Source organism: Oreochromis niloticus, linkage group LG2 (genome assembly GCF_001858045.2).
Source record: "Oreochromis niloticus isolate F11D_XX linkage group LG2, O_niloticus_UMD_NMBU, whole genome shotgun sequence".
In the NCBI taxonomy this organism is placed as follows: Eukaryota; Metazoa; Chordata; class Actinopteri; order Cichliformes; family Cichlidae; genus Oreochromis; species Oreochromis niloticus.
Genome location: NC_031966.2, coordinates 11,278,330 through 11,302,827, shown reverse-complemented (window position 1 = coordinate 11,302,827; position 24,498 = coordinate 11,278,330). Strand labels below are relative to the sequence as shown.

General features: G+C 39.0%; 1 protein-coding gene across 3 annotated transcripts; it reads right to left on the bottom strand.

Annotated features, from left to right (window-relative positions):
* Positions 1-2,168: 2,168 nt before the first annotated feature.
* Positions 2,169-13,747, bottom strand: tlx2 (T cell leukemia homeobox 2). Of its 3 annotated transcripts, XM_019363846.2 has the most exons (6): positions 12,845-13,747; positions 12,525-12,671; positions 6,188-6,399; positions 5,383-5,620; positions 3,034-3,214; positions 2,169-2,554 (listed from the first exon to the last, which is right to left on the bottom strand). In XM_019363846.2, the coding sequence occupies exons 1-6, from the start codon at positions 13,039-13,041 to the stop codon at positions 2,543-2,545; spliced, it is 987 nt and encodes a 328-aa protein (XP_019219391.1). In that variant the 5' UTR covers positions 13,042-13,747; the 3' UTR covers positions 2,169-2,542. The 3 variants fall into 3 exon arrangements, with proteins under 3 accessions (XP_019219391.1, XP_003443405.1, XP_005467275.1); XM_003443357.5 differs by lacking the exon at positions 6,188-6,399 and having other exon boundaries at positions 12,525-13,747; XM_005467218.4 differs by lacking the exons at positions 2,169-2,554; positions 6,188-6,399 and having other exon boundaries at positions 2,568-3,214; positions 12,525-13,747.
* Between the last annotated feature and the right edge of the window lie 10,751 nt (positions 13,748-24,498).

Below are 24,498 nucleotides of genomic sequence, written 5' to 3'. Positions count from 1 at the left end.
CTCTTTATGAGGTCATATAAAATTTATATATATACATATATATGTGTGTATGTATAGATAGATGTATATATCGACACTAAAATATGCAGGGTGATAACAAATAGGAAATATTTATTGCACAACAGCAGATCTGACTTGATAATCGTACTATAGAAGTCAAGCTTTCAATGCTTGAAGAGCTAAATCCACCGAAGCGTCAAGAACTGCCTGATAACAGCTTAAATGTTTACTGCATTTCTCAAGAATGGAAACAGCTGATTGGAGGAGACAGAGCACAACGCTGTGAATGTGGTGAGTACTTTTTTTTCGTTTATGGTGCTCCTGTTCAAAACAAAATGCTTGATAGGAAGTCTGATATACCTTGAGCCTCTTTGTGCTTGTTCATCTTGTGTGGTGACATTTTATTGGATAAGGACAGGGCTCCTCAGTGGCAACAGAGAGGGGGGGAAAAAAATCCAGTGCCACAATAGGAGAGGAGGAAAAAAATCTTTAAGCACCTGTAGTAAAACACAATGAGCGGTTTTGAAAACGGTAAAAGGAAGGAATTTTTCTAAAATGGGCCAAGTCATGTCTTCACGGCATTCGAGATAGAGAGATGAAAGCAGCAGGGAGCGGAGGAAGTGGGGGTTGAGGAGGCATCACCTGGAGAGCTGCCTGTTATTGACACAATCTCAACCAGGCAAGACGCTCTGGAAACTGACTAAACATTGGCACTATGTCTCTGAGAAAACAGAGGGCTGTTGAGGGTGGCTGCAGCTGCAGACAGCTGTTTCGAACCACATCATCAAGCTGCTCTGCACAAAGTTTCAGAGGCTCAAACAGACAGGTCTCAAAAAAGAAGGTGAGGGACAGGCCTTCTGATAGGTATTTTTCAGTGGCAGGTACAGCCAAGATTAACAAGAGGTTGATGTTTTGCTTTACAGTCCAATGGAACTGAGTAGCTCACTGTTAAGGAAACAAGATAGAGCACAGCAAGGCCCATTTCCTGTGACGTTCATTGTGTTGAAGGCTCATTTACAAGCAGGGAACCTGAATGATGTGTTTACTGTGCGTAGGTCTGCCTAGGTCGTTTTTGTTTTGACTTGGGTGATAAGCACGATAGGCTGGATGTGTTGATAACAAATGTTTACGACTGTCTGGTGCACAGGTGGCCACGATTCGCCCAGACAACAATGGAAGCAAACACCAAAAATGGCTACTCTCCAATAGAGGATGTTTTGTTTTCGTTTTCTAAATAATTGTGCTGTCTTTTGGCATTCCGCGTATACACTTAGCGTAAGTTTAAGTTTAATCGCATTCTTTTTGGCCAAAAGAAGAAACTCTTTTGAAACTTAAAGATACATTAACCATAAAAAAGGCGACAGGTATTTGGGAGATTATTTAGGGTTGAGATCTGCATTCCTGCTGGATTACAGTAAAAAGCAAATGAACTTTGATTACATCAAACATCAAAATTCTTGTTTAAGGGAACTGTTAATCTCACTCGGTTATGAAATATGTTTTTCGTGCTGGAATGAAGGAAGGAATGACAATATTAAACAACATATTTGGCCCTCGATAGTTTCAGCCATTCTCTGCTATCCCTGCTGTTGAGACGCTATCTCAATCAGTGACCCACAGAAAAAGGCTAAACTTGTTAGCCTTTCATTTGTTGCTTGGTTTCCTGCGCCAATCACTGGACAACTGCTTCGTTAAGTCCTCGCAGTTCAGTGGCGTAAAACAAAAATACAAACAAAACCAGGCTGCCGCATTTCATATGTTCATTTGGCACAGGCACAGCTCGTACTTTCTCATGTACTCTCATTCTAATTTGAGCTGGCATCAGTTTTCAAACCTTTTATTTATCCAGGGAGGCTTTTGCTGAGCACGCTTGCTGTTTTTTCGGCAACGCCCTGCTTCACGTTCACACATGGGAGCTGTAGTCATCAGTTTTTATGGATAAAAAAAGGTATTGCTCTGTCCTACTCATACAATTTGATGGTATCTTACCTTTGGGTGGTTTGAAACTTTAATGTGTAATCATAGCCAATTCCCATGAGGCTAACTACATCCCTAAAATCATAAAGTATTATTGCACGGTTTTCATAATGGTGACAAACAACAAACAGGAAGTGAGTGAGGGAACCCAACAAGACAATAAGAGGCAAGAAAAACGGAGAGGTTCATCATCTTTTCAAAAAGTCACAATATTATTTAATATAAAACACCTTTAAATTCAACATAATGAGGAATCCGTAATCAGGGCTTTCACCAATCCACTACCATTTGAACACTGCGGTTGGGGAGGAGATCCACCTTGGCAGCCGCTGACTTCAATGGTACATCCGAGTGCACACAGAAAAGGGTTGAAACATGCATTTACTACATTGTACAAAGTCAAAAGCGAAAACATGAGGTCTCTTTTTGCCATTATTGGCAGAGAGTCTCTCTGCCACCTTGTGAGGGATCCAGAGGCAAAAGAGGGTACAGTCTTGACAGTTGGGCATGTACAGAGGTGTCCATTTGTTTCCTGGCACTTAGGGATAAAGTGCCCTCTTCTCTTTTAGACCGACAGCTGAAGGGAGAGCGGAAACTTGGTGTAAGGCAGGAAATTACTCAACATACTTTAGATATTTAAGATAACAGTTTTAGACTTGCTTAGTTTTGACAAACATCAATGTAAGTGCGGCTCCTGTGCTGTGAAGTCCGCAAACAGTGTTTTGCAGGTCTGGTCAATAACCGATAGCTGTGTCTTTCTCTCTACACACTCTTCCCCACCATGTTGCTGGTAACGATCAATGAGTGAGTAAGCACATTGTCCATTATTTGATTTGATTTTTTTCCAAAGTAAGCATCCTGCATCTATGATATCCCAAAATGGTTCTGAGTTTTTGAATGTCAGTCTTGGAAGAAATTCCTCTCTTGTGTCCATTCACACTCACGACACTTTGATAAAGACATTCTGTTTTCTCCCCTTCCCTCCCTTTCTCTTCTAAACACACACACTCTCACACACGCTCACACTACAGATGCTACAGAGGTGACGGAGGTCACCTTATTGTCTTCTGCCCAGGGCTGCAGGTTCTGCAGGGCGTAGAGGGAGGAGTTGTGCAGGCAGAGTGGGTCCGGCTGCAGTGGCTGGCTCAACGTCTTCTGGAAAGCTTCCTGCTGAAGCTGCAACATCAGCCGGTTGGCCTGCTGCCTCTCAGCCTCCCTCTCCTCCGCAGTCTGTCTCCTGGGTGAAAGGAAGAGAGACAAAGGAGAGCAGAGGATTTAAGACCAATATAATGTTTCTTTTTATGGCGATTGTACACAGTATCGACTTGTACCACGTGCCAGAGCGTTTTAGCAGTGTGCTGTGCTTTAATAAAGAAACGGTGGGATTCTCTCCGCCCTCCTTTCTTTGCTTTTTAAAGAGACATGATATGTAGAATAGATCTGCAATTCTATTTTAGGTGTTTCTGTTAATTTTTTCCTGGATAAATTTGCATATCCAGGCCTCATTTATTATCATCATTTCTAATATATATATATATATATATATATATTTTCTTTCAGAGCTTTCAATCAAAGAAGTCAAAAGGAATCAAGAAAAAAAGAGCTTTTAGAGATTAGATGAGATTGCAAATTTCATAATAAATCATGCTCATTTGCAAATTGCCTGTTTTTTCTTCTGTCTTTGGGCAACGCCTGTGCCAGATACTCCTTCTGCTTTTGGCTACATGACAGCTGATCAAGATGAGTGACAGGTGTTGTTGAAGGAACGTGACTAATAGAGGGGGAAGACATGCACAGCACTTCCTGCCTCAAGGTGAAAAGTTGCATCTGTTTCTTTTCTTTTCAAAGAAACGACTACGCACATCCTGTATATGCGCTGTGCTGCGTTGAAAAGTCGCGCGTCTTCCTGAAACAGCCTGTTTTGTAGTGTTTATGTTGGAAAACATCCAGAGTGAACTGATGTTTTAGTAGTCAACAAAAATTACTTTTATTTCAGTTTAAATAGTGAATGTAAATTTACTTTTGGCAATTTACTTGAATTACTTTACGAAGGCAAGCATATCTATAAACAGTGGAACATTTTATTCTATCAGTCTTGAACATTTCTTATTACCATAATTAATGGTGATTTATTTACGGACGTTTGGAAACGATATATTAAAGAACCTATAATAAATGTTAAATTCTCCTAAAAATATAGAGCAAAATACAAATGGCAGCTCGGAATCACCAGCAGAAGCACACCTCTAAAAACACTCTTTCAAGCACGCCAACCTCCATCCATTAGCCACACATTATTGTTAACAGCATTATCATAATCTGATTCCCTGGCTGTTGATTTGATCATCCTCTTGTTACTCGCGTAGTCGTCACACAAAGACATCCCTCATGCTCATCCTATCAGGTGCACACTACAGGGAAATGGCATAAATCTCAGCAAAAGTAGGAAATCAGAAAAGCGAGTTAAGCCAATTCCCTTGTTACTCGTGACATGCCGTTCAGTCTGCTGTTTATTTTAAGCAAATTCATTTTTACTGCACTTTGTAGTGGAAACTGTGCCTTAGCGTTTTATGGTTTAAGGACATGATTGCTGCAGGGTTTTTTTCTATAAATGCATTTTTTTTTTAAAGAAAATGTAAATGAAACTCCTTAAACCAAAATTCTCTATTATATTTTAATTTACAGCAAAGAAGGCAGTGATTTTTAACTGTTTTCTTTAACTTTTAAATAGAAAATCATTCGAAAAAGCTTTAAAGCCATTTACACATAAAAACCCTTAGGGTAATGACTTAAGGTAATTTAGCTGTGTGTAATATGCGTTTGAAATATGTATCCTGCTCCTTTAACAAGGGGCAGGGCATCATAATTTGATTTCCTACTCATTTACTTTCAAATGGCTATAAACAACAGTTAGAATGAAGTGAATGAGTGTGTGTTTTTTTCATGGACTCGGCAGTCAATTCCTCCTGTGAGTGTTTCAGTATTGCTTTGGACAGCAGGTTTCTAAAAGGCCTTTCAGGAGGCTCAGGAGTAATTGTGCTTGGTCAAGTGAACTGGCCTCAACTGGCAGCTAAGCTAAGCAAAATAGGTGTTGTGTTGTACAACTCCTTCAATGCTTCAGCTGTGGGCCATTTTACTTGTCTTCAAAGTAAGACACCAGTAAGCATTTTTGGATGCAAGTGCATAACAGAGACACATTCTGTAATGTCAGTTTGTGGGACAAGAAGATTTGTAATTCTGAGCAAACATCCTGTCCTCATGAAGTCAAAAAGCTTTTGAAAAAACATCAAGGCCTGTTTGTTTTGCTTAAGTATATTGTGGGATGCAAAAAAAGAGCAAGACGTGACACGTGGAACAGAGAATTATGTTACTTTAGCATCCAATAACACCCTGCTGTAATCTTACCGCCATTTTGTCCGCCTGTTTTGAAACCAGGTCTTAACTTGTGCATCCGTCATCTTCAGCGCCTTGGCCAGGGTGGCACGCTCGGCCGATGCCAGGTACTTCTGTCGGTGAAAACGTTTCTCCAGCTCACAGATCTGCACCCGGCTGAAGGAGGTGCGAGGCTTTTTCCTCTTAGGTGGCGTCCGGTTCTGGTACGGGTGGCCGATTCGACGGGTCACAGAAAAGGGCGAGAGGGCAGCTGAAAGAGGGAGGAAAAAGAGGATTAATTTGTCTGATGGGTGTTTTAAATTTGTAAAGTTCTAGAGATTTAATATGAATGCATGATTGGTTACTTATTTCTAAGCTGGAGTGACCTGTACTTCTGAATCATAAATGTATTTCCCCTGAGGATTTATTTCTATAGACTCATAAACCTAGTTAGCTTTCCATTCCTTGGTAAGATAAAAATTGTTGTTCATTTGCTGCTAACTGAAAAAAAAAGCTATGATGTTTGGGGAGTCTTAAGAGAAGGCCCAGAAGCTGCCAACTGAACAAGATAACATCACTGCCACATTTTCCATTTCTGAAGAGCACGCTGAGATGTGCAAACAGAAAATCCAAGGAAAAAGTAACTGGAAATATGGTATGTGAATTATCATTTCAAAATTTAAAGTGCTAGAGGATAAAGACGTGAAAAATACTGATGCATAGTAAGATTTCAAATGCTGTTTTAGATCCAGTTTTTACTTTCCGGTGGCACACAATGGTGGCTCTTAAAAATTAACTACAGGTGAGGTTTGGTGGTGGGGGAGAGGGGGTGACTCACCTGGGCAAGCACCCTTTGGAAAAGGATAGTCTGCTAGAAGGCCATTGCCGTCTCGCAGGTGGGCAAGCTCGGGGTAATAACATTTGGCTAATGTCTCCACCGTGCTCCAGACAGGGACCCTGCCGATGTCTCCCTTGGGGAGAGGACAGAGGGATCCGGTGGCCCCCGGCCCCCTGTGGCCTCTCCGGCTCGGCTCTCCTCTGCCTGCTCCCCTAAAGGAAAGGGAGACACAGTGAGGTCCCGCATCTGGAGCACAGCAGCAGCTGCCGCCGGGCGGGCACCGACGCATAGCAGCTAATCACATGAAGGAGGCCTAAATGATGAACAGAGTCTACTTTAATGCCATTTGCTTCTAGTCTCTTAAGTTAGCGTTTGGAGATCTTTAGCTAAGAAATGAGATATATGCCATTCAGAAAAAAATAAGTGACATCTAGCAGGATTACACAGATAAATCAAGCCCTGGCTGACCAATCAGAAACCTACAGCCAAGGTCATCCTCTGACAATGTGATGAAGCTCCATAAGTACTATTCACAGACCAACATAATATAATTGTAAGCCTAACAAAACACAATTTCTGAAGGAAAGTAGATTTTGGTGGGTCTTTTTTCATCACAGTAATTACATTTAAAAAATATTTGATATTTGCAAAATGTCTTGGAGCACGAACATGAAGCGTGTGTCATTACAACTCAAGCAATAACCTCAATTTGAAATTGTATAACTTCTTGCACGGTGACATCATTTTTTGCAGAATAAGCTGCCATAAACTTTACACGCATTATTATTTAGAATATAGAGACTTTATAATAAATGCTATTTCAAAGTATCGCTGTATTGTCTTAGTTTGTCTCTTGTCGCTTAGTCACTGTTCCTTCTCAAAAATATAACCTGCAGTTTTGCACTGTAAGGGTGTACATTGTGTTTTTCTTCACTCTCTGCCTCAGTGCCTCATGGTTCTCTTTCAACTGCCGGGTATTAATAACAACTTATCTTCTTGCATCATAAAATATCTATGAATCCTGTCTATTTTGTCAGCCATGGGTAAACAGAAGATCGATAAATGTAATGAGATCGTTGGCCATAGATCCACTCCCAAGCCACATTCTCATTCTGAATGGAAATCAACAGAAGAAAAGAGAAAAAAAAATACTTTCTGTCTTCTTCTCTCCTTCTCTCTCTATCTCTATGTCATCCGTCCCCAGCAAGCTGTTTTGCCTGCTGTCTTACAGGGTGTTTATTTGTTTTTGTTTTGTCAGAAAAGCTCACCAGGAGCCAAAATGAATATGAAAACATCTGCATAGGTGTCCCCTCAGGGTTACGTGCTGCTCCTGCTGCTGCTCCTCCTGCTGCTGCTGTTCTCAGAGTTTTCAGCGACTTGAAAATTCATTTGCTATACAGACGATGACAATTTGGATGTAAAATAGAACATGAAGTTATTACGCACTTGGCAGTCATTTCCAGCGAGCCGCCAACGTCCCCTGATGGTGCTGAACACGAGTGGCAAATTGAAGCGTACACAAACAAATGATTTGTAAAGTAAAGATGAATAGCTACTATGCGCTGTTACAATAGGTCACATAAAGTTAACATCACGTAAGTGCAAATTAGCAGCACAGATTTAGTGTCTGAAGTGAAAATCTGCTACAGTTATTGGCTTTTGCATGGATTTATAGTGACCATGACCTCTTTGTTCCCTCTCATTATTATTTTTAATCTTCTATGTTAATATTCTTATAACAATTTCACGTTATGTGCTGCTCTGATGCTCAGTAATAATAAAAAATGGTAATTGTACCCCTCCAATATTCCTTTTGGGACTTAGACCGGCATCTGTAGTATTTAATCATGAGTTTCTAATGACAAAATCCCCAAGATATTTCTATAACACTACTATAGGTGCTCACAATGGACTGGAGCACCTCCACAGTCCTTAATACTGAATTATATGGGCCTTATTGGACTTCATAGTGTGTTTCTAAATCTCCTGTAAAGCCACATTCTTACAGTAACTTTAAAGGGGCATCTTAAATGTACAGCACATATTTTAAAACATATCATTTTTGCTTTTTGTGTCATTGCCCAAATCTATTTGGAGCTTTATGGGTCCCACAGAGAAAGCAAGCGGGCCTGTTGTTGCTCCCAGCGGCAGGTCTGGCTAACTAATACAGCATTAGATGGCTATTTCAGGCCATCTGTGGGCTAAGTAATGGGCCAGGCACATACAAGCACGTTCAGAGGCAACCTAACATGCAGCAGCACCCTTTAGACCTGACAAGTACAGCAAGGCTTTGCTTTACAGTGTGCAAAATCCTGATAAATATATGATCCAGTGGTGTGATACCCCACCAGACATGTTTAATGCTTTTTTTTTCCTGGTTTTGCTCCATATGCCTTCAGGTTTATCCATTATTATAATTATCGAGACTGTGAACTGCGGTATAGAATCAAAATGAATTATGCAATGTGCTGGATTTTAAGCCAAACCAATTAAGAATACCTTTGCTCAATTGCATCAGTGAGTCGGTTAGTTTAGTGACAGCCAGTTTAAACTAGCTGGATATAACTGGATTATAAATAATATGTTACAAATAATAGTACCGAAAATTAAAGCCATATGGAATAACAAACATAGTAGTAAAAATGTTCAGGAAAAAATGCCTCTGAATTGCACATTTAGAAATATATCAGAAATACTGATGACAGTAATTTGTATCTGAAGAAGAATACCACTCCTGTACAGATTCCAAATGTAAGGGTATAATACGTCCCACGAGCTTAGAGCTTCCACAATTAGGAAATGAGTTATTAAATAAAGCTATAAAACGTAATTATTTTTCTAATAATTAATTGTTTTCCTATAGCTCGGGAAACAGTTAAGCGGTCTGTATGTGGCCATTATCCCCAACAAAAAAAGCGATCATGTAAGTGTTCCCATGAAACAAAGAAAATGAAAAGAATCACCAGCAACCAAAAATAAATGCTGCAAAACACATTGTACATTTTGTTCGCCCTCTTCATCAAATGAAAAAGAAAATGGGTGCGAATGCTAAATCTGTTGCCTGGATAACACAATTTAGCATAAGCATATCAAAAAATAAAATGCTACCGTGGAGAATATGTTTGCCATAATAAAACCACTTATACTTAATAACACTTCCCGGTGACAGCGCCTCCCGTCCCCACGGCGGATATTACCTTTGTAGCAATCTAATAAATATATCCGTGAAGGATTCTAAAGGGGATATTGAAATATAACATGAACATATATTGCTATTTATTACACTATACGCAACAAAAAGCAGGGATACTGTCTTTTGTCACAAGGAAAATCAGGCCAGCGTGGAAGCAAAAGGGCAGGAGCGGGTTCAGCTCTGAAATAAAATCATATTTTTTTCCGCCCTGCTGCCATTTACACCCAGACACAGATATACAGGAGAGAAAAGGCGCTTTAATTATATTTCTTTTATTGCTGTTAGGTGGTCTACAGTTAAAGACGCTGTATTATTGTTCTGTTTATTGTCAAAATGTCCAAACAATTGAAAGAACATATTATTGGGTACTTTGAACCTTTATCACAGATTACATATTTCTATTAGATTATTGTTATTATTATTGTTGTTGTTGTTAAGGACTAGTAGTAAAAGGCTTAGTTTCTTAAAATTAGTACATATTTTACTTTACTTGTGCTGTAAAGCCCACTTTTCATACACTATCCATTACATTTTTCTTCAATTACTGAGTAGTCTTAATTTTCATTACATATTATTGTGCTGTTTTTTTATTAATAATGTATTATTCCATTAATTCGTTTCTGACGTAAAACAGCAATAATGTGAAAAAACAATATTACAAATAAATCTTGAACTCATATATAGACGGGTTTATTTTTTTATTTTTATTATTTTTTTTGAGCTGAGTACATTGAAAAATAAAGGTGGCTAATATTTGCCTACTACTGCTACTAATACTACTACTGCTGCTGCTATAGTAGTGCGTGTGTACTTTTACGCACGGTGCGGTTTCATGCATGATTTTGTTCTTCCCTGGTTGATTTTTGCCTACATGTTCAGGGACAGCAGATGGAAATTAGCAGCTAGCTAACCTTGGTGAACTTATTTTAATTCTTCACTCGTCCTTCAGAAATAAACAAAAATAAAATAACACATAAATTAGTTGTAATAAAATAGCCTGACGCACGACATTTTAGGCCTGTAAGCTCTGAGTAAATACACAGAGGAGTTGGTGACCACCAAGAATTCATCAGTAAGCTACATGAAGTGTATCTTTACAGATGGATAAATGATGCCCCTATAACCCGTAAATCTTTTGCGACAGTCCAATCCAGCTTACTGTGATTAATAACACGAGTTTGTGCCATGTGGGAGGCATCCTGGGGTGAAAAATGAGAATCTATTGTCCAAGTTAACAGGTTTCGTTTACATCTCTGCAAGAAAAAAACAGAAAGAAATCCTGCCATGAATGCCAGAGCTGGAAGCATTTGGCAACATGTTTAGCTGTTTAAAGCTGCACGGGACCGTTTTTCTCCTCCGGTTTCAACTTGGAAGGCGAAAAGGAAAAACAAGAAACAGGGAGAAACATTTAAAACGGTGCTCTACCCATCAGGATAGATGATAGTCCATTTGATTTACGGCCTTTTATAGGAAACAGAGCAGGCTAAATCTGGAGTGTTTGTGTGTATATCTGAATGTGTGTGTGTGTGTGTGTGTGTGTGTGTGTGTGTGTGTGGATAGTGCTACTGTAGTTGCTGCTGTAGCTGCTCCTGCTGCTGGTGATCTTTGGCTGATCAATACAGAGGAAAGATATAAGCTGCGAAATAATTACAGCGACACAAAGCTGAGAGAAATTAAACGAGGGGCCCTCGGTGACTATGAGTAAAATTGATAAGCCTATTTACACTGTATCTTTTTGCAGATGACATATCGTCCCCCGGTATTTAATAATTAATCAGGTAGAAAGAACTGAAGAGTGAATATTTAATGCATGGAGAGGAGGGGGCGTGCGCGCGCAAATCCATGATGTTCTTCCTTTATAGCAATGAGGTCATGAGAAAAATATAAGCTGAACCACCCCTCCCCCACCCCCAAAAAAGAAAATAGAGAATGGAGAAATCGTTTTTATGAAATAAGTTTACCTATCTCAGCATATTCCATTAAAATCTTATTAGCTATCGTTATTTTTTTTGTTTAACCTTTTTTGCTCTGAGAATTGTCTTTCGTATGTTTTTCATATAATTTATTATAAACAATAAATAGTCGTTATACTAGAAAATAACTTATCTTCAATTGCATTACATTTCAATATTTAAATAAGCATATATATAATATTTAAATAAGTAAAGCAAATATCTCATTTTGGATTGAGAAGGAAACAAATAAAAAAATCTATGTCAGCCTTTAAGTAGCATGTAATTCTGATAGTGTTGAAGGGCGTGTGGGGTTTGGGGAGCAAAAATGGCTGCATCTGTTTGCAGACACCTGAATAAAAAATAGGCTAGAATTATGTAACTCATCGTGGGCATTAAAAGCTATAAGAATGGCACAAAAATCGACTTTGGTGAATTTCATTTTTAAGGAAAAAAATAAAAGCAGATGGTTCTGAAAGAAGAAAAAATGGAAATAAAAACTACAAATTGAAAAAAACAAAAAACACTAAAGTCTACATAGAGTCTGCTAGAGTAAGTCTACAAGTAATATTGTAGCCTATATTGTCCAGTTATAGGTTCTCTCTGTCGTAACATTTAACCTACTAGCCTAATTTACTCAGCTCAAATAATAATAATAATAATAGTAACAATAATAATAATAATACGTTATCATACATTCTTGTTTAGAATTTAACATGTCATATATTGTTACTACAATGACTCATCTTCTTGCTTTCTCAATTGGCTCTCCGGGAGAGGGAAAAAAAATCATTCATCCTCATGAAAAAACGGGGGACGTCGTTATCCGTCATCCGCTGTAAATGGAGAGTGATGGTCCAATACTGATTCATCAGCATGTCCGAGTCAATTTCTCCACTCGTTTATCAGGCTGCCCTTCCAGCATAATAAAACTGACTGTGTGCGCATATATGATTCGTTATAGATTACAACCTAAAGATGAAATCATCAGCGCCACTTTGTTGAGCCATTAGGCCCAATTCACGCTGCGTCGGTCGGAGGTTGTTTTCAACACATGTGTTGGTAAATTCATAATTTCCTCTTTAGTGGCTGTGAGGAAAATATTCACTTTTGCTTTCTGACCTACTTTGTGTGTTCATGAAAAACATTAAACTACAAGTGTTGTGGGACCAGGATAAGATTTATTCTTTACCTGTTAATCTGTCCTTGGCGAATCTTCTGCTGCTTTCCATCCATGGAAATGTGAAGTTCGCTGCATTCCCCATTCCCATCCCTGGCACCGAGGGGATGCCGGGTCCGATGCCCGGTGGATGCGTCGAAGGGGGTGGATGAGGAGCAGCAGCGGCGGGTGGCGGTGGCGGAGGCGGCATGGGTCTGTGCGCCGGCACCCGAATTACCCCACCTGCGCCTCCAGAGTTCACGTTAACGTTCATGTTCATGTTCATACTGACGTTCATGTTCATGTTGACATTATAGGAGCCGGCCAAACCCGCCGCTGCTGCCATGGAGCAGGCCGGGTTGTAGACGCTGTTGTACCCGTTGCTGTAGACATTAGAGGCCAGCGCGTAATCCGGGTCACCGGTCCGGTTGGGCAGCATGCAGCCGCTGGACTGGTCCGAGCTGTTGAGGATCTGGTCGATGCCGAAGCTGATGGGTTCATGCTGCTGCTGGTGCGTCTGGTTCACCTCCTCGATCCCAGTGTGCTCCATAGTTTTTGTTCGTAATGTGCTTGTCAGTATATTTTATCAGCGCACAGATGTGTTTTTGACATATAGCAATTCACGCCTTTGGAAATGAAGTATTTGGATGTAGTCTGCAGTGGTGAGCTTTTTTTTCTTTTTTCTTTTGCTTTCGAGCATCGACACGGGCCTGTTCTACTCCCAGGAAACCAATAAGGTGTCCAGCGCTATCCAAAATCTTCCCATTATTTTTTGTCCAACAGTGGGATCGGGTGTTCCCTAAATTAAATGCCTATCCGTCGGACTAAGAAATAGCGTATCCATCTTTAATAGCGAGTTCTTTCCAAGTGAATTAGATACAGGCAGCTTTACAACAAGAAAAACAGCCGATAAATGCCAAATGGCTATCCCGAGTAGCCTACTTACAGAGAAAAATCCGAGATTTTTGGGGGGAGGCACCTCTCTGGAGAGACTTGATGCGCTTTGTTCGCCTACTCGGGCAAAGACGATCCATACGCTGGGGTCATGATAGGATAACCAAGCTCGTCGCATCAAAATGGAGCAGAAGACAAAACAAAACAACCCCGAAGAAGCGAAACGAAGCGCTGACCTCGCAGGCGTGTTTATTAATTGGAGGGGAGCGCGGAAGAGGGCTCTGTAGTGCTGAATGGTGAAGTGCGTTTCAGCAGGTGAGACAACCCTCTGCGTAAAAGCTGCCATTCGGTCCTCCAGCCAACCCTCCTTCCCTCCCTCTCTTCTTCCCTCCCTCCTACACGGTAGGACAGTTGTTTTGCTCGGATGTCTTAAAGAAACCGCAGCTTTTTATTTTTTATTCAGTTCTTCTGGTTTCAAATGCAGGGTTTCGTGCATTTAGTGGAACTGAGGCCCGCGTCAAGTGGCTACTTTCACCTTAATGCTCCTCTACGTATCAGAGATTTGAGAACTATGCTAGGTCTTCAGGAATGATAATATTTTTCAGTTTTAAGAAAGGAAATTATTTGAAAAAAAAAAATCAAAATTGAACAACAGTGGGAAAAAATCACAGGACAAAAAAGGAACAATGCTGTCTGCGAACATAAACTAAAGATTTGTGTAAATATTTCCTACAATAACATTATGAACTTTAGTGAGTTTATGACAGCAAATGGTCTGATAATCATTATTTTTATGTTATTACCAAGGTTTTCATATCAGTGCTCTTGAGGAGTCCTCTGTTAGGATTTTATTCTTTCCCCAAGGAAACCTGCTGCTGGACATGATTTGGTACAGAACTTAATAGCAAGGGGACGCTTTAAGGAAAACAACAGTTTACTCTTCAATTAATCCTACTTTCTGTGTAATCCACGAAGCCACTTAATCTGCATACACAGTGATACATGGAGATTCCTCCAAGAGTCCCCAGAGTTTGTTGGTACCACCATTTATCCACTATTCACCAATATTCTAACCAGTAGAAACGGACAGAAGATCAAAAGAAGTGACAGTGAGCTGTGCGGTATCTCCACTGATTTAATGGCAGCTGATAGTATTACAATTTATCCTAAATGAAACAACAAACTGTGAGCCAGTGTAAAGGTGCTTGTTGCGCGTTTGCACAATGAAGTCATAAATCTCAGATTTTGATGTGACCACTGTAGGCGCTGATAGTCCCATTCCAATACACACGATCACAAAACTAGATAGATAGATAGATAGATAGATAGATAGATAGATAGATAGATAGATAGATAGATAGATAGATAGATAGAATTAAACAAATAAATAGCAGATGGACAGATATCAAGAAGCCAAATGTGAAAAGCGGCGTTTCTCATTTGCACAAATTATTTAACCTTTCCCCGCCCGGAGCGACGACGTGGATCAGTCGGGTCTCAATTCAATAAAAATGAAAAATGGCTCATAATAAAAGCGCGACACGGGGAAAAACGAATTTAATACATCACCGTTTTATTACGCACTTATTTCACTTTCTGTGCGAATAAAGATATCTCTCAACTGCACAAGGTGGCTAGAGGGAAGCATAAAAATCAATTGTGTGAATTCGAGGCCATATCAATAACGGTGCGGGACGAGACCGGTGCGAGTGTAGCTGCTATTAGGCCTGTTTATATTTGTGCGTTACAATAAAATGAATAGGGACGAGAGGATGCACTGAGACTCAGATCAGCTTACTGACAAGGTAATTGGCCGTTTATGCAAAACCAAGAAGATCTATGGGCAGGAAGGCGGAAAATAATGTTTGCAAGCCACTTTGGGGTAACACATCTCTCCCCGTTGGTGATGTCAGCAGCTGTGATGTGATGTCTGATTGGACGTCACCTTAGGTGACATTTTTTTCTTTTTGGATACACAGCATGCAGGGAATCCCATTTTTTCCATGTCCAGTAAATAAAAAATCTGATGTACTGATGCACGATTTACAGAACTGTCTCTAAAATTGCGAATGCTCTATTGCTGCGTAAGACTGTAAGGTAGATTCAGACTTTTAAAAGGATGATCGACTTGTGTGGGGGGCCAGCGTTAGATGAATGCGTCCTATCACAATTCTGAGTGATTATAATCTAAAACATTTGGGATTTGAGGGATCTGAGGGAAGCTCATATTCCGATTAGATCATAATAATCATAATAATTAGTAGCAGTATTAGTAGCATTTACATTTATATTGATTATTTGACATCTCATTTTCGAAGGATTTTAAAAGACATAATCATGTTAAACAAAACAGTTAAAGTGTAAACCTCTAATGTAGGTGTAATATCTGAGATCTCTTTATTGAGCTTGACAACCTGAGCGTGCTCAATAGGACACCAAGTGTCTTGTTTCATTATTCTCAACAATTTAGACTGCACACCATGATTAGCTCTCGTGTAAAATGAACGTATTATAATGAGACACCAGGGAGTTAAGATGGGGTTTTAAAACTTATCTGATGTCTAATGTGTAGTTTGGGACTCTTTAGATGGATCGAGCAACTTCTTATCCTGTGACCTGTAGCAGGGTTTCCTTCTACTTGTATACCCTTTTTATTATTTTCAATCCATTAAATGGTTATTTGATTTTTTGAATTCTCTGGATTTTATTTTCTTTTGACATCCAAAGCACCAGGTTTTGAGCCATATCTTGCTAAATCTTATAGACGCATATGTTGGTCTGACATAGTGCATTGTGAAACGCTGTTGGGACTGTTCTCTGTGGACTCCATATTCCTTCTTGCTTCAAGTGCGACTTAAAATATCTTCCTCTGGCCACACTTCCCACTTATATATATCTCCCAATCTGCGAGTCTTGGCGAATCTGCGGTGGCAATTACCCAGTTTTCCAAAAGAGAGTTTTTTTCTTCCAGTGTGCTACACCTGCAGAACGTTTTAAATTATTGTAGATTTTCGAATAAAGATCCCTGAACTTGTTTTGTCATTATAAAAATCTATATTAGGCCCATAGGAGGTTTATCTATAGGTTTTCAACGTAAACTCAACATGATACTGTGCAGGTTTGCAATCAGCAGTTTTACTAATGCAATAAAACCCCATAGCCAATTAAGCCCCCCCCCCCACACACACACACACACACACACACATATCCCAACACACACAAACACACGTGCGCATGCACGCATGCTCTCTACTCTCTCTTAATATGAAAGCCCCTTGCTGACTTTGCCCAAAGGCGTTGTCTATGGTTGCCGGCTGTGCGTGATGAATCGTTATCTCCAGGCCATGCTGCTCGTCTGGGTAATAAAGTACCAGCAAAGCGGAGACAAAAGGAATTTGTCACAGTTGCCTCCCCGATATATTAGTGACCTATAGGCCGATTTAGCTCTCATTTGGGGGACTAGGGGAGCGGCATACCAAATTAAAATGAACAGAAGAGGAGGGGAAAAAGACGCAAAGGGAAAAGTTACGCATAAGCAAAGAGCCAAAGGATGCTGAGGCTTTGGGAGAGGACCGTATAGATCTCCTCCAGGGCTTACAAATTCATAATAATATACAACTAGCGGTATACTTTAGTTACAGGTAATCTTTCACATAATGCCCTAAGATGCATGCGAACCAGCTTTCAGTGCTGCAAGTGTTCAACGTTTTCCAATACATTTCAGCCGGTCATAAATCTGGATTAGGCCTAGTTCTCCAGCACTGAGGGGATCACAGTTCAGGCCTATTCTAAGTTATTATTTATATATAATCCTTGAGGCGTTTCATTGACAGAACGTTGATAAGAAAGGAATACGAGACAAAATAGCCAAATCACCAAACAGAAAAGGCTTAAGGTTAAATGCTGGACACAATGTTACTTAAATAAAAATGTAAAAAAATAAATAAATAAATAAATAAAAATAAAAAAAAAGTATAATTTTACCCAGTGAATCATCAACAAAACTTTCAGCAAAGTTCACCATTTCCCCCTGAAATGAATGGAAATACTCAAGTAAAATATTGTTTTCTTAAAAGTGGCCTGGATTATTCACTCTCTGTAATAATATTGTTTTGTATCACTGGCTTTGTATCTTTAGATTGTGCTATGAATGTTTTTATACTGTCTATGGATTTTATATAATGTTTTTACTGTCTATGGATTTTTAGACAGTACACAGTAAAGTAAGTTGACTTAATTTTTCCATAAAACAACAAAATAAAACAAAACTAAGAAAAATTAGAGAGCACGTTGATAAGTGTGAACATCTTCCAATTTTACCTGCCTAGTTGACACCACACACACAAAACCTGCAGTTAACACATGAAAAATTCCCTAGGGACAAACACAGGCATCCCATAATAGATGTCTACCTGCCAAGTTATATGATGAATCATTTAAAAAGCCAGCTGAGATCGTCATCTTCTCTTCCCAGGTTTGTTTGGTTCTCTGTTGCTTTTAGGTTGAAATTCAGAGGAGACACACCCAGAAAAAAATAGCAAGGTCCAACTGTTAAAGGACTCATCCATGCATCAAGTTAAAAATTAAAATGCGCTGTTACAAAGACCTAAAAAATGTCATTATAAAATACCCATGAATTTTAATAAACTCAGAAGTTCAATGCCACATGTTTATTGGAAACACTTAACACTACCACGGCACGGCACCACGGCCTAGGCACATTTACAGATTTTTGATTCATAGCAAGACTACAGGCAAGGGTGTCTTGGTAGCCTTTGAGTGGGTTTAGTTTCCACAGTCTTTTCTCCAGGTAGTGAGATAAATAAATGGACACCTGCACAAAAATCATACTTGGCCTCAATCCTAGCACCTTGATGATCTCTGAAAGTATCTAGAAATATATAACAGTTAGAGTATTTTGTGCTGCCAGCAGCCTTGTTTTATTGCAATTCAAAGTATACAAATTTATGCATACATGGACAGAAATTGATCTTTTTCCCCCCAGAGTACAACATTCAAAGTAAAAGTTACTTGTGTGTAGGTACATTCTTGGACAAATGCCTGCTAACACCTAGCTACTGTGTGCTCACAAATTTCAAACCACACCAACATGGTGGGATATTTGAAAACCTTCTTTGAGATGAAAACTTCCTATCTAGAAATAGTTTAAAGAAATGGGTTTCTGAAGACAAGAAACAAGAGGTTAGCCTTGCGGTTCTTTTCCTTTTAGATCAAAAGTAGTCAGTTTGACAGTTTTGTGTGAGTTTCCAAAGGGTAGCAAATCCGACCTGACACCACTTATTCTTGACCTCGGTAGGCTTGACCTTGACTGTATGAAATTAAGTATCAGCTAACTTAATAATCAGTCTCTCTGAAAGCATTGCCTTGCATGACTAAATAGACAGTGGATGGGAAGTATGGAAATCCGCTAATGGAACTTGTTGAAATCTTGCATGTCTGCACCAATTTGGAGCTCATCACACTGGTAACCCTGAAAATAAAGGTTTCCAACAATGTGGAGAATGATATGAAAATGTCTATAAGTAAGTCGAAGCTATTTTTTCAAAATATAGCTATTAATTAGTGCCTTAATGCAGCCAAAAACTGAAAAGTAAAATCTTAGGAAACAAAGTGTAAAAATATTGGTTCCACATGGGGCACAAACCCTGGTGTTTTGAGTCAAAGTCTTTGGACATAAAAGAAGAAGAAAAAAAGCCACAAGAATAAGATATACCCATAGAACCCTGAATCATGTCATTCTCCAGTTACAAAAGTCTGGTGCAATAACTATGCTGCGGTCCGCAGACAGTACTGAAGGTGTAGAATTCAGACTTGAAGAGGGTAATGTACTTATGCTTTTTCCAAACACTTATATGAGTCTCATAGAAAGAGAGAAGCAGAAGAAATTCATGGAAAAATATTTCAGGTTTTCTGTACAATTTCTTTTGCACTCATGCCCACTTGATACATGGAGAATTACAACTCTTGTGACATTTTGACTTTACTGTCTAAAAGATGATACATATTGGGGTTTTTTTTGTTTTGTTTTGTTTTTGTTAATAAAATGCATGAACTGAGAAGTTGTCTTGGCTCCATGAGCTGTGACCAAAGTATTCTCCTTAATCAAAGTAGATGAATGCAGCTGCTTATATTTTTTTTGTAATTTTTCAGGATATAAACCAACTGGATTAAAATAGGTCTCTATTTAGAGTTAAGAGCTATAAAGTTTTTTTGTTTTGTTTTTTTTTAGAAATATACACCAAGCATTTAGTAAAATTCAACCTCTACCGTTTTAGATTGTTCAAACTTTTTACCGGTTCCAGATTTAACTTGACAGGTTTTACTCTTGGCAGCCAGGTTTGTTTACTCACACGAAAATCACTTTCATTTTCTGTTTTGTTAATATCGTTAAGTTTTTGTTTGCAATCTTTGTCATCTGCAGGTTGTGTTGGTTTTGCTGAGCGCTGATCTCGCCAGTTTTCACAATTCAAAATCTCATTTTCTGCCATAGGAACGAGACCTATAATCACCAGTGACCCTCCTCATGTTGCCACCCTGTAGTCATCAACCTTCATGGTGTTGAGCCTTTTATCGAATGTAGACAAACAAGATTCAGCGACTCAAGAAACACCATCAGCATGTAGAGTGCAGCGCCACCAGTGTTCTGCTACAAATCATAGAACCCATAAAGAATCGTCATGTACGTGGAACCCTTTTTGTTGAGAGTGTAGGATTACATTATTCTGCATTTGGAGGGTTCAGTCCTTGACTCTTCGCCTCCCTCAGGGGAAAACCTGGCGCCTCATGCCCCTATCAGACGACTCAACTGGACTGAATGGAGAGGAGGAGGGGAGGAAGAGGGGAGTAAAACCAGTGAAAAAAGAGAGGAGAAACCGCTGAAATACAGGCATGGGACTGGGAGGATGGAGGGATGTCATGTTTCTGCATTAGGCCTAAAAAAGAATCAGGTAATTATTATTATTATTATTATTATTATTATTATTATTATTATTATTGCTGATATTGTTGTGATACATATATTTATTTTAAAAAGCTAAACTGTATTTAATCTCTAAGTTTTTATGAAAAAAAAATCGACCTAAAAAAGGTAAAATAGAAGCCATCATTTCATTACTGGACGTCAGATTTCTCGAGTTTATCTTTTTCTCCTTTCCTTTTAAATGCTAACCGATTCATTTTGCCCTTCTCAGCTGTTTGCCTCAGATAAACCTATCGATTAGACATCAGTTAGATTCCTAGCCAGGGTTTTATTGAGTAAGTTGGTGAACCTTAAAGTGAATTACAGGAACTGCTCTGCCCCTCCGGTGAACTATTTAGGTGAATCTAATTTACTTTGATAAAGACCATCTATTTTATTTACTCTGATCGCCATTTTCATCGAAGCTTTATTGTGAGACTGTGAGGGCAGAGTTGGTGGAGGTTTTTCGGGAAGAAAGAAAATTGGGATTGTGAATTGGGATTCGATATTTACAGGTTTAAACAGAAGAAAGCCGCAAGATGACATATTTATAAAATTATTATTGTTATTATAATTATAATAATAATAATAATAATTATTATTATTATTATTATTATTATTACCTGTAATTTTTGTAAATGTGATAATATTCACTCGGTAAAACCGATAAAGCTTTTTTAAAATTTATTTATTTATTTATTTTTTTTGTGTGTGCAGGAGTAACAGAAATCTGCAATTTCCTCACGAGCTGCTACAAGATGTACGAGAAGACTTCTTTCCACTTCTCCAGTGAACCTATATAAAACGGAGCATCTTTTTAATTGACTAGTTATGTTTTTTTCCCCCCTTAAATAAATGATTTGAAATTATATTTGATTAGATGGATTCATAATAATCCAGGCACTGTGGGAAAAAAATTAAGATTTACATTTTAGACTTTAGATTGTTTTTTTGTTTTTTTTTAATGGAACGATAGAAATACGTGTTTGTCCTGACTGCTAATTTTGCAGTTATGAAAAAACACACACACTGAGAGATATATATAAATAAAAGATAATATTTAGCCACAAAGACGTGACGGATCTCTGCAGGACAACCAGGATCAAACGTGATAAACAAACTGGACAGAGGTTGTTTGTCGTCCCCTTCATTCCCTGAGTCTACAGTCCAAATCCCGACTGCTCGGAGAGCCTGTTGTACACATGCGTCGTATTTAAGTGTAATTGGCCGTATCATTGGCTTTTGTCTTGTTTACAAAGCGGGCAACAGGAGCGGTAATTTAATTTCCGCCGCCGCATTGAAGAGCCACCAGCCGCCTGTCAGGGCCGAGCTCAGCCTCCCCATCCCCGGGCAGCGGGTAGGAGAAAGGCCCGGGGCGATTCTGGAGAGAGAGTAAGGGAGAAAGAGGAGGGGCGGAGGGTGAGGAGGGCGACATCTGCCTCACAATAAAAGTCAATATGAATGATATGCTGGGATGCAATGGAGGATGGACATGTCATTATGGCTTAAAAATATTTATACTGCTGTGAGCAAGTGGTGACCAAGAGTGTTTTGCTTTTCATGAATGTACATTTTCTTTGTTTACTCATTAGCTTCCAGTTGCACATATCTTCCTTTCAATGGATTATTTCATAGTAACATTATAGCAACATAAGCTATACTTATTCGCTTTCATCACCTTTAGATTATTTACAGATTATTTAAAGTTTATTTAAAGATTTCTAATTTTATCCGTCACTTGTTTTTTATTGTTTAATTTAAATGTAAGCTCACTCTCGTCTTGTTTTTTCCCCTCGCCTCACCTAATTTGAGTTAACGTAAAAAATTAACCTAAACCTACATAACCTAAAATCCGAGACAGTAAAACAGAAAAGGTAAGAATAAGATCAGGATATTAAAACTGATGGATTTCTTTTTCTGATGACGATAATCAGCCAGTTAGGCATTACCACCCTTTCCCGTTATCATCACAGACTTTGTACAAAAAACTAGGACAAAGAAAGAAAGCAAAAGGGCAAAAACACATCCCACTTGACGCTCTTATGTGAAAGAGGAGCAAAGTAAAATTAAAAGCAACCGTGCCAAGTTCAAGTCTGGAAAAGAGGAAGCACTACTTACACTTTATAAAAACAAACAAATAAATAAATATATCAATAAATAATGATAATAATATACAAGAATTAAATTTAGACCACACTGTGGGCTGAAGTTGCTGATTTCACATTGGAGACATTTGGTTGTGTTTTTAGGACAAATCCAAATTTAATTGAACACTATGAAGAAAAAAAAGGCTCTGCTACGCATTTAAAACTCAGACCTGTCTTTAAAGGTCATTTAATTTCTCATTTGGAAAAAAAAAGAAAGAAAGAAAAATCTTTATAGGGTTGATTCTTGTTTATGTTTTAGAAATTAAATAATGATTTAAAAAGGTTAAATTTGTTTGCAAGAGGAAAAAAAATAAGAGGCTTTTATAAATTAACTCTTTATTGGTATTAAACAAGTCTGGGGAAGAATGAACCATGTACCGAGCTGTGTGTGTTTGTTTACTAGACCAGCAGCGAGGGAGAGAGAGAGAGAGAAAGAAAGATGGCACATTAGGCCTGGGGGCACATCATTATTAGAGAGCCTGGCTTCGCTCCCTTTCTCTCCATTTCCATCTCCACCTCTCTCTCGCTCTCTCTTACTCTCTGCCTCTTCTTAACTCTACCAGACCCAATGCATCCAATCACAGGGGTGGTCGAAGGACAAACAGAACGGCCATCGTACGGAAGCTTCCGTACAGGGCAGCACAGTTCCTGTTCTCTAATTAAACCATGATACAATGCAATATTCCTCTCCAAATATTCCCACATAAATTCATTTCACAACCCATTAAAGATACAGCGGGTGAGATCATTTACATCACAGTGTCCCAGTACAATACAGCGTGATGCCGGCTTTAACAATGCCGCCAAATGTGCCAAGTCCCCCCGGTTGAACGGCAACCTGGTAGGCATTAACTCAACATAATGTCTCACAAATTAAAGTATTGCTGGGGCTACCACCATGGCGTCAGATAAATGTTCTCTATTAGGAGGCCCCAAGCTGTGCAGAAAACAATTGATTGCTTGTTTGTGTTTTCATATGGCATCCGTGAACATGCAGAGTGATGGATGAGAGCCCACCATCTCAAGTTGCTCTTAGTCGATTGCTATTGGTGATTTTTTTTTCCTCCTCTCTTCTAATAGGAAAGTTAGCCAGTCTGCACACATACACCTTATATTCTCTTTATTGAGGCTGTAGGTAGACAGCGAGGGAGAGACGGTGCAAAGCGGGCTAATGGGAGTTGAACTTGGGCAGATGTAATTGCAGAAGGAGTAAAGTGTTAACTGCAGTTATGTTGACACTCCAGGACTTCTTCTCATGTTTATAAATGATGCCCGTGTCAGGTTTTAGTTTGATTTTATGCTTTTTGGACAGTTTACATATATTTCTGGGCGTGGTCGGATTCTGCTTCCAATCTCTGTTGACAAGGGTATGAAGTAAAGCTAACCACTAAAGCTGTTTAGCTTTCTTTGCATCTTTGTGTGTCATTGTTCGGGATGCTAACACTCAGTAGAAGTGCTGCTTAATTTATTAACTGTAGATCCCTCTTAAGGATAATTGTTTTCACACATGCAGTGCAGCCCTGAACGCTTTTAGATCCTGCCTTATGAAATGCTTGGTCGGATTGAACACTAAACTGTATTTACTCTGCTGGTTTTCTGCTGCAACGTTTGTGCCTCCTGCACAACTAATCCGATGGCCCCCTGACAAAGAAAAGAAAATCTTTCTGGTGCTCAGAATTTGTCTGAAGCAGACTATCTACTGATGTGTGCCATAAATCAGACCAACTATAATGTTTCAAACTGATTCTTGAGCATCGTCAGCTAATGACTCAGCTTTTTCCCTTTTCATACCAACTACAGAGCAACAACATTTCTGTCTAACCTTAGGAACTAAACATTTTCAGCAGCAGTGTCCAAGACAAGGGCAAAAAACCCCAATTTAGTCAAATCGCTTACCAAACAGAATGCAGACAAAGGTCCGAAGACAAGTTGATGCACTGACTCAACAAAAAACTACAACTCTTTACTGTAAAACTAAAACATGTAA